We start from the raw sequence: 10,867 nt of genomic DNA, 5'->3' as shown, positions 1-10,867 counted from the left end.
GATCCCAAGATGAAGAAAATAGCTGTATGGGAATGTAAAGATTCGACCAACGCTCATGAATGGTCATGTTGTTAATGCATGCGTCATGTCCAATCCTGTTCCCCTTATAAATAAATGAATGGGAATGTGTAAATGCAAAAAAATGTTTTAGATGGAGATTTTGTATTGACAATTCTTTTTTGTATTATGCTAATTAACTCCAATATACTTGACATGTCTGGTCTCCTACTTTCAGTTATGTTTATTAACATGAAAGCATGAAGGGCCCCACTGACATACAGAGTGTTTGTGAAAATTAATAGATATCTATTAACAGATCACTCACAAACAGAACTCACAAATTTTAAAGACAAAAAAAGGCATGAACAGGACACTGGTTTAAAACAAGTCTCATACTTTCAAATGTTTTATCCTGTGACCATTTGCAATCATCAGAAGCCTACAGTCTCATAAGCAGAATGAATAACCAGAGTTAACTAGCCTGCCTCATCTGCTTACATAAGAGTCCCAATACCTGAATCCTAACATTTAAGCACATTCCACATAGAAAACTGTTACAAGCAGCTATAATCCGTTCAGAGTGATCCCAAAATCAGCTATTTTCTTTGTTGATTAATTTTTCCCCCTACTTTTTAAATTACAAGTATCAGTAATTAAGATAATTATTTCCAATTTAATTGAAGCACCCAACACTATGCTGACTGATTGGACAAAAAACAAATAACTGTACAGATATGACAAGAATCCACATGCAAAGGCGGCAAAGGACAATGTGATTCTCTGATAATACATACAATAATGTAAAATTATTGTTGGTTTTTCTTTAAGAAAAAGTAAACTAATCTCAAAGCCCAAACACTAACATTCGGTTTTCTGGGCATTAATACATAACTATTGTTATAATTTCCTACTGGGATGTTGATACTGAGAGATTCATACATCATATAGGCTACTATACATTTGATAGTAATTTGATGTTAGGGGACTCCAAAATAGGCAGGGGAGTTTTCATTTGACAATCAAATGAGATCATTTATACAAATTAAAACAAAAAAACATGCTAAATAGACAAGAAAACAAAAAGGTAATTTGTCTGCCCATCTTACCGTTAGACTACATTTCTGGAAAAACCTCAACCTCAAAGGGTTATCAGTAAGGTATGTTAAAAGTCAATATCATCATCAGTACCTTTTCTATGAGCAAGTCCAATGTATAATTAGGCCTACAAATGATCTTGCCTCAAGTGTGCTATCTATTTTCCTTGCAAAAAAATAGAGTTAGAAGAGCATTTAAAAATATTTCTTTTTTTCATTAAAGTGCAACAAATATAAACAAAGGCAAGGTCTCCCATGTGCCAGAAAATAACACAACAAAGTGAGACTACTGGTAATAGAATAGTTCAATATCCAACAGTAGAACTGTATATTTAAGCTACGCTTCCAGATAAAGGTTACTAGCCAAGAATCCAAACTCTTATGCTCCTCTTAATAATGGTTTCACTTCAGCCAGTTTATTAGGGACACCACCACAATCACAAAAACAGGATCATGGCTAGCTACACAGGCCGGCAGGCCTTGGGGTATTCAGTCACTGTTCAATTGAACAATGTTAAGTGTGATATGATTGTCAGAATTGCCCTTGCTCCTTTCACTCACTCACACATGCACAAACATGTGTCTAAGGTGCAAATAATAATAAAATAAAACTGTGCTGTGGGTGAAACCAAATAGGTTGAAGGGAAATGGCAAAAGTACAAGTTAATAGCTGGGCCAGAAACAGGTGCAGTAATAAACAAAACATCACCTTACAACAGTGGTGTGAAGAACAGCATCTCAGAACACAACTCATCGGTCCTTGTAATAGATGGGCTGTAGCAGCAGACAACCACAGTGGGTTAGCATCCTATCAGCTCCAGTGGGCAGGCAAACTCTAAACTTGTGTCATCCCCAGACCTCAGCCAATTAAAGCAGTCCCCAAACCAGGGGTGCAAGGATCCCTAGAAATATTAAGCCTATCCACAGGGGGCACTCACACGTCCATAGTGTTTACAGATCAAATGTACATGGGATACTTGGTGGTACAGTGACTGAAAAAGGTTGGAAACTACTGCAATAGAGCATCATTGGGATGCATCTGAACGGGACATTCTTAGCACGAATGTACCACCGTCCAATCTGCTGCAAGTGCATGAGGCCATTGTGTCAGCATGGACAAAAATCAATGTGGAATGTTTTGGCACAGTATAATCCATCAAAGGAAAAGTGGGTTCTGACCCTGTACTTCATGGGCGTCCTTAAACTGGCTGCAGAGTGTATGTGGATTTACATTTGAGTTGGGATTCTGGGCTAACACGACATCGTTAAGCAATTATTCAGAATACACAGCAAAAATACACAGAGGTTTTACATCAAGATCACACTAACATACTGCATACTATATAATGTCATTTGAATTAGACTGGCCACTAGCCTGCCAACGATCCTTGACAACCCTCCATTAAACAGCGTGTTATGAGTGAGAGCACAATACACTTCACCGACTCCGTGATTAGGTACTGTATTGCTTTTTTTCCTTCTTTTTTTCCCCCAAACATACCAAAGGTGTGATTACTGACAATAAGAGAACCTTTTCTGTGGCTCGTACACTCCCACACACTCTCACAAACACACAGACACAACACACTTCAGAAGTGACCATATCCCATTTCATCCAAAGCAGCTCATTATAACCTACATCTTGTTCTCCTGGGGACGGTCTATAACTAGCGTTGTCACAGAGATAAACCCCACAGTATATTAGAATTTCCTCAGTGGTGTCTCTCTGCATGGACCAAGCAGAGGACCAGACTGGGATAACTGTCCAACATCTTGCCTTACAGACTGTGTTACAAGAATTACTCTCCTGGTGGAACCCTTTTCATTATATTGTTATCCTAACATTATCGGAATAAATACGTACATTTATAAACAAATGTCCAATGGTTTAACCTAGAGGGAACCGAAGCAACATGTCTAACAACATCGTCATATCTGAGTGCAAGTCTTTATTTGGCCAAGTGTCGAGACCATGGTTCCCCTGTCCCAGAACACACATACAGCACAGCAAGAACATAGACGTAATCTTGTCAGTTGGTTGTTGGTTCACAAGTCGGAAGAAAGAAGGGAGAATTAACCTCCAGATCTTCTAACAGAAAGAGGGTGGATGGAGCCATAATGTTCCTAAAAGCCCAATACAAGTTCCATGAAGTCCAATACAAGCTGGGTTCTGCCGGATGCTCAGCAGGGAGTACTGCAGCCGGACTGATAAGGTAAATGCCTCCGCTCAACCATGTGAATGATGACCCCCGGTAAATCTGTCCGGTTGTAACCGACACAGTCCCGTCCCACGTAGCTCAAGTCAGACACTGACGACATTTTCATTAGGTCACACCGAAGTGAACCGTATGCCAAATCTAAAAATGTACATTGTTCTCCTTAATGGACAAATTCAGGTAGCGCCTCCCCGTTGAAGTCTGTTTAAAACCATCTTCAGTGGTGGTTGGAGGGACAGAAACCGGCGGCGGCGTTGGCCTGCGGCAGGGCTCCGTTGGGCTCCTGCAGGCCGTGGATGCCCAGGTATCCCAGCAGGATGTCACTGCGGCGGTGCGACAGACTGAGGATGTCTTCGGCCAGGGACTGGGCCGAGGTGAAGCGCACCTTGTCGTGGTCGAACATGTCTTTCAGGTACTGCACTATTTGTTGCTAGGAATGGAAACCAAGACAGAAGAAAAATAAGTCGATTTGTAAGTGGAGCGATATCCTTGTGAAATATTATTTTGTCGGATTAGTGTTTCAAAAAACATGTTCGTTTTCCAAATGTATTTCATGCCTGAAAGTCTTTTGAATTTAAGAAGGCTGGGTGGTTGCTTTGCAACAGTGACTACAAGGATTAACACTTCTGAGCGATTAAGTCATGCCAGAGATTAAAGCGTGATAGAGATCATAATGATTAACTGGTAATTTAAGGCAGACTCAAACTGGGGTAAATACTGCAAGAGGTACTCAGCTAAACAATGACATTTCTCAACAACAGTTGAAACAGGTTTAGGCAAAGGGATCCAAGAAATCCTTTGTAAGTTGAGGCTCTAGCAAATATTTATTTGTAATATTATTAATTGAGAATTAATTAATTATCCTAAAATGCATTCCCTTAGAAACCCAAAGAAGGTATTTGTGACCTCTAAATATGTAGATCAATTGGAAACAACATGTCAGGGAAGCTAGGAGTACAGCACTTACCTTAAAGATGGTGCACACCTCGCTTAAGTGCTGTCGTGGCCCCAGGAAGCCAAAGGCCAGGACTGGGCTAACATGTTCGGATATGGCGTAGAAGTGGGAGATGAATCCATCAGGAACCATCAGCAGACGCCGCTTGGCCTTCAGAACGGACCAACATGCAGTTGCCAGGGCCTAAAAACCACAACTGGCGTTACATCCTGCTCTAAGTGACTGCCGGTGTAATTATAATTGTGTTGCTGTGTTAGCTTGTTGTGCTGCTCTGTTAAATAGTGTAACTATAGGGTGTGTGTGTGTGTACGTCTCACACCGTCTCCTTGAAGCTGTCCGAGAGCCAGCGGTTTCTAAGCACAGCCACCACGGACGAGGGGGGGCTCTCTAGATCCTCAAAGGCGTCCATTAGGATGAAGTCCAGCACAATGTCAAAGAAGTTCATAACCACCACCTGTTAGGTTACAGGTCACAAGAGTACGTCAGAGGTTACAGGTCACAAGAGTACATCAGAGGTTTTTTAATCACAGTAGGATTCATGGATTCAGGTGGACACACAGAGACAGAGAGGGGCGGTACAGACAGAGAGGGGCGGTACAGACAGAGAGGGGCGGTACAGACAGAGAGGGGCGGTACAGACAGAGAGGGGCGGTACAGACAGAGAGGGGCGGTACAGACAGAGAGGGGCGGTACAGACAGAGAGGAATAGCCTCACCCCTCGGCCCTCCAGCTCCATCTTGCTGACCGGCCAAGTCTCTTCTCTCTGGGTGTAAAGAAGCATGTCTTCATAGGCTTCTAGGAAGGCTTTGGGACTCTACAGCGCAGTAAAAAAAAAAAAAAAGATAGCGATTTAAAAAACAAACGTTCAGGAGGTACCGGATTTTGTGAATGAGGATATACTGTTGGTCAGGGGTACCTGAGTATTTGATCTTAAATCAGCTTTCCTGCATTTCTACAAACGTTGCCATGTCTTATGGTCATATGATACCAGGGGTCAAATAACTGACAAAGATATCTGCTGTCAGGAAGTTAAGTACAGGCAATCCAGGCCCTGTAGGTGTCAGTGGGGATAAGTGTTATCACCTTATTTGCTTTGGTCATGAGTCCGGTGATCATCTGCTTGCCGGACTCCATGAAGAACGTGCGGTGAGTTTCATCCAGCAAAAGAACCTGTCAGAAATATTTGGACTTCAGCAAAGACAAAGTGTAGTCATATCAAACCCAGGTGACACTGTCCATGAATCACTTTGTATGAAGCACTGCAGACCTGAAAAGCTTGTCTGACACAGTGGAGTTTGGCAAGGAAGTCTTTGTCACCGTAGCATTCTAGCAGATCAGTTCTAAGGAGTAGAAATGGAAAAAAAGGGGAAATATACATTTTATTTTTGTCTCTTTTTTTTTTTTCAAGCATTTATATACTTCTTCCAATGGAGGTGAAGAGAGATGCTTTTGCTTAAAGAGCAGTGGATTTAAATCCCCACCGCAGCAGTATGTGAACTAGACGAGACAGAGAACGAGACAGCTGGACCACCAAAAAGCACAATAACGGTTCGTTTGACATCAGCTACTGTACTCAGAGAATCAGCTGCCTTCCAGATACTTGAGTGGTGCTCCATTGTTCGTGCCTGGAGCAACAAAACCAATGGCATGGTCCCAAAAACACAAATTCCAAACCTAATCTTATACAGAGAACTCAATAATGACTAATTTAAACCCACTGGACTGGTACTCGGCTGATACTGACCGGAGCGCTCGACAGGGAACACCGCCTGCCTGCACTAGTGACAGAGCCTCGTCGTAAAGAGCAGCCGGCCTTAGAGGCTGGTACACCTCCTCCAGAGATAGGTTGTCAAACAGCTGCAGAGGAGAGGGAAAGGAACGTTCCTCGACACGTTAGTTCATAACAGTGGACACATGATAGTCATGATCAAGACATGACTATCACAAGACAGTCAGAGAGGTTGTGGTTGTATGGGGGAGAGAGAGAAGGAATTTTGTGCGTCTGTGTGAGTGAGAGAATGTGTAGTGAATGAGAGAGATTTACCTCTGCCGCTGAGAAAAAGGAATCATCCGAAGTGATTGTTGTGGTGTCATCATCGCGCATTCTACTCTCCAAGTTTGGCATGATGAGGGTTCCCTCGCTCTCTGACAGGACGACAAAGGAAAAGTCTGAGCCACAGCATGAGGACTACATACGTTTATGGTTAAATACTAAGGCTACTGCCAATAAAGAAAATCCACATATTCCTGCTAGCTGCATGCTAACAGCTAATGCTACAGCTACCATCTAATCAGAACACCCAACAAATGTGTGTCAGCGTAGCATGCAAATTACCAAAGTCAGCCAGCAGGCTATCTGGGGGAATGGTGGCGCCAAAGTCTTCCTGCAGGTGGTATGCCCGGTGAAGGAGAGTCTCCAGCTTCTCAGCAAAGACCTTGTTACGCGACTCAGACTAAAGTCATGGAAACAAACATAAAACTAACTTCAATCACAGTGGCTTTGCTGGGCCAGAGACTCCAGCCTCTGATTTATGTGGCACCGGCCGCCACTACTTTAGTGTAATATTTGAGCGGCTTCCTTTGATCGGGGGCCTCGTTGAGACAGAAACCTCAAGTGGGACTTGCCAAGAAAATTAAAAGACAACATGAAAAATAAAGTAAAAATCATAAAAGAGCTACACCGTACCGTTGAGAGTGAGATTGTTCTGTGGCGTACCGTGGGCTGTTTGGGAGAGGCTGCCGGCACGTCTAGGGTCAGGCTGGTGCTGGCGTTGGAGGCACTGGAGTGGGAGCGGTGGCGGATGTTCAGTGCCTGCTCCCACTTCTGAAGGGCCTCCTCAAACAGCTCCATGCCTGATGCGTAATGGGAGAAGGTCCATTTTAACGACATTTGAATGGGAGAATGACATTGTAAAATAATCAGGAATAATTATTTATGCACATTTATTTCGATAATATAAATATAAAGATATAATATAAAGATTAAAAGGCCTGTACACAATAAGCTTGATGAAATGACACTCCTTATATGCCGAACAAAAGTATAAACACAACATGCATTCCTTTCAAACATTTCACAGGGTTAGTTCACATTAGGAAATCTACATTTCCACAAGAGCATTTGGTGAAAAAGAAAAGCGAGCACTTCTCATATTTACATACTGGCCCGACACCTTTTGGTCCAAAATGCAATGACCCAAATTGTCACCAAAGACACATTGAAGGTAACAGAGAAAGAAAGCATCTAATGCTTCAAGCTGTTGTATTTCCACAAACCAAAGCTGACAAATGGCCTGGCCTGTTTTTTCCCCCACAATCAACAAATAGACACTATTTCGGGTAATGGAATCTAATTATTACTTTCACTTTTTTTCCTTACTCAACTGCATATCAAGAGATTGGAACGTAAACCAGCCAGAGCTCATTACATTCCTTTGTATTCTAATGCAAGGTAAAAAATATATATATATTTAAACATGAGTAGTGTGGTGTTGTCCTGTCCAGTGGGTTGATAACACTATCTGAGAACAGGGAGTGCTTGGGAGGTATCCTAGAAATTTGGTTGTTGGAGAAAGATAAGTGTGTCTAGCTGAATTACAGAGATGTCTTTGTCCATCTATAAATGGAAAGACAAAAAGGCATACACAGACCTAACACTCCCCATCAAAGTCTCCCTCCCTCAATAATCACAGCATTCAGCAGAACACTTCTCACAAATGTCCACTAATATCTTTTTCTGGCATTTGGGAAATCCCTCTCCTCAAAAAGCCCATCAAACAGTCTTGGTTCTGGAACTGATGAAGGGATTATTACCAATGATGTACAGGTTCTCTGCATTTGCATCCTCCACGGATCCTGACTCCTCCTGCACCGGCTCAGTCTCCCAGGCAGTCAACGGATTGGCCGACTGGTTTGGAGAGGGTGGGACTCGCATCTGTGACGTAACATTTTTAAAAAGTGAGTAAAGTGTCATACGTGAGGGGCCATGACCACGAGAGTCTAAAAAGAGTAGTGACATTAAGAGACCCCGAGCCATCAAAGTGAAAACAGGATCCGCCCACATCCTCTTTGCTCCTGTAGGTCGCTATGGAAACCAATGTCTGCCTACTGCCCAGAAAAAGGTAAGGAAGTAAAAAATTAAATAAATAAAACGTACAGAGGCTATGCTGTGGGAGGAGCTAGAGTGTTTGCTGGGGGCTAGAGAGGAGATGCCACTCATGGTGTCGTTGCTTCGCGTGCTGGGACTCATCATCTGTCGCCCAGGAAACGGACCACCTGGATTGGAAACAAAGCCATTAGCCTCCACTTTTCTCAGCAAAGCACTTGGATCACACAAATACGACTTTCACTCCCATCATTCCAACAACTGCCTGTCAATCAGCCAACCAAACAACAAAATAATTAAAAAGTTCAACGTTTATTTATCAAATGCACCGAACAACACAGCGTCATCCTGCACAATTCAATTCTCGTGACATGGCACAACGACATCTACGTAGTAAGAATTAAGAAATACATGAAGCAAAAATATAGCAATAATATACATAACGTAAACTAACAGCAATTTCAAAAAGAGTAAGATAGGAATTATATATATATCAAGTACAGCAATAATATACATAATGTAAAGTAGCAGCAATTTAAAAAAAGACACGTTAACAAATCATGAGCAAAGCGTCCACAGCGTGACCGAAACCGCAACCAGTCACCTCCAATCAACTCACCTCTCTTCAGGGATGACGGTCGTCCTGACCGGAGCAAAGCTTCTGGTATTCCCACCGGCTTCTGCTCGTCATTCGTAGACGTCGCTTGTTTGCGTTTGCGACCGCGTCTCTTCATTTGGTGGGCGGTGAGAGCCAGGGCCACGCTCCCCAAGGCAGTGGCAAACAGCACCTTCTTCAGACTCGGAGAGAGCTTCAGCTGAGAGAATATGGACTGACGGAACAAAACAAAACCACTTGAAGCATACACGCTTATGTTTGAATGGGTAAATATACAAATATGACTTGTTAATGAATAACAAACTTAAGATTTCTGTACAAACGAGCTTTGCACATCTTTGTTTTTGGCAGGATTTCCCTGGTTAATGTTTTTTTAAACAGATTCTTACCAACATTCAATAGCTTACTTTTCAGGGATGTTATTTACCTGTCCAAAAGTGGAGTAGAGAAAAACAGGGATTTCAGCCACTGTCATGGCTAAGGCCTGGGCGATAGACATCCCTTCTGCCCTTCCGATTGACATTTCAATGGGTAAAAGTCCACAGAGCCTCCGACCAGCCCTTTAATGGACCTCCTAAGGGTCTTCCTTGATTGGACCTTCTCTGTTTGGTTAGAAGAACCAGCCCAGTGCCAGGTCCTGGTTCTGAATGGGCTGTGGTCAGTCACTTCTGAGCCTGTCTGGGATCTGTACAGTTCCAGTGTCAGAGAGTAGTTGCAGCCAGTGCAACAGAGCTGTCTTTGGAGAGACACAGCTCTGTCCACACTGGTCCTGTTGTCCGGCTCTGTTCGTTATTTACACGGAGGTACCATCTTTCTTGAAACATGCACACCTAGAGAGAGGTCAAATTAAATTGTTATAACTGCTGTAATGAAGTGATATCAATCCATGATCTGACAACTTCACAAATATGTATCGAACGGAAATCTACTGTCACCTTGAACAGTGACGTACAACATTGTTCATTTCTCAGGACAGGGCACATACAACAGCGGATAGTTGGAGTTGCACTTGCTAGATTGCCAAAATTGTCTCATAGCCAGCATAAGATCAAAGCGCTACTAAATTCAAAATCATAATGGAAACTTGTCCTCCCAAACAAATAAACATGTTGAGCGTTTTTAATGTTCTACTTAAACCTATAAACTTAAACAGACAGAGACCCCCCCCCCCCCGCCCCTTTAGCCGAGCTGTCAAGTATTATTAGCATCATGCGAACTACAAGCTCTCACAGCTTCCTAACGCGTTAGTTAGCCACTCGGTTCACTAAATTCGCCCTCACTCTTCATCACATTTGAGACTTACCTTTATATCATCAAGAAGGTTCAGGCTACGATTGGAATATTACAAAATATGGTTTGCCGATTGCTGACCACCATGCTAGTTAGCCCGATAGACCGCAACAGTCCAGTATTAGCTAGGACTTTGATTCGCGCACTCACATCTACTGTAATGTTGCCTTCAATCTGTCCTGGCTGTCAGCATCAGACAGTCATAAGGTGCTAAAACGCACCATGATGGAAAACTAAAAGCGGCCTTTCTAATCACGAGCTAATCATTATAAGGATAGGAGAAATAACTCAGAAGTTTAGCTAATGTTCAGCCACTACACCAATGTATTGGGCATCCAAAGCGCAGTAGAAGGGCATTATCACCAAGCGCCGCATTTTGCAGAGCACACACACTAGTATGATATTTGCTTCGGGGCGGTTACTTCTGTATTTGCTAGCACGAAAGACCAATGGATTTTGAGTATTGCTGTGTATCCAATGGTAAAAAAGGAAGGGGGAGGGTGAACTTTGGGTATCGAATGCGTTCGAATCAAAGATCAAGGTCTAATGTTTGCATGTTCCATGGCAAAAAACTAATGATAGTCAACATAT

General features: G+C 42.7%; 1 protein-coding gene across 2 annotated transcripts; it reads right to left on the bottom strand.

Annotated features, from left to right (window-relative positions):
- Window positions 1-393: 393 nt before the first annotated feature.
- miga2 (mitoguardin 2) lies at window positions 394-10,675 on the bottom strand. 2 transcript variants are annotated; one of them, XM_010878315.5, is made up of 15 exons: window positions 10,290-10,675; window positions 9,414-9,816; window positions 8,990-9,200; window positions 8,422-8,540; window positions 8,079-8,199; window positions 6,982-7,118; window positions 6,601-6,718; window positions 6,310-6,410; window positions 6,010-6,122; window positions 5,533-5,605; window positions 5,349-5,435; window positions 4,981-5,079; window positions 4,585-4,719; window positions 4,278-4,448; window positions 394-3,740 (listed from the first exon to the last, which is right to left on the bottom strand). In XM_010878315.5, the coding sequence occupies exons 2-15, from the start codon at window positions 9,507-9,509 to the stop codon at window positions 3,528-3,530; spliced, it is 1,794 nt and encodes a 597-aa protein (XP_010876617.2). In that variant the 5' UTR covers window positions 9,510-9,816; window positions 10,290-10,675; the 3' UTR covers window positions 394-3,527. The 2 variants fall into 2 exon arrangements, with proteins under 2 accessions (XP_010876617.2, XP_010876616.2); XM_010878314.4 differs by having other exon boundaries at window positions 6,952-7,118; window positions 10,290-10,674.
- Between the last annotated feature and the right edge of the window lie 192 nt (window positions 10,676-10,867).

Source organism: Esox lucius, chromosome 14, assembly GCF_011004845.1.
Source record: "Esox lucius isolate fEsoLuc1 chromosome 14, fEsoLuc1.pri, whole genome shotgun sequence".
Taxonomy (NCBI): Eukaryota; Metazoa; Chordata; class Actinopteri; order Esociformes; family Esocidae; genus Esox; species Esox lucius.
This window is presented reverse-complemented; position numbering and strand designations above follow the sequence as displayed.

What these genes read in the sequence shown, in the direction of transcription:
- miga2 (XM_010878314.4), bottom strand. Translation starts at nt 9,509, where the DNA reads ATGTCAATCGGAAGGGCAGAAGGGATGTCTATCGCCCAGGCCTTAGCC. An exon ending in TAGCCTGCTGGCTGACTTTG is followed by an intron (nt 6,411 to 6,600) that starts GTAATTTGCATG and finishes TCGTCCTGTCAG; the next exon opens with AGAGCGAGGGAACCCTCATC. An exon ending in AGGTGTGCACCATCTTTAAG is followed by an intron (nt 3,741 to 4,277) that starts GTAAGTGCTGTA and finishes TTCCATTCCTAG; the next exon opens with CAACAAATAGTGCAGTACCT.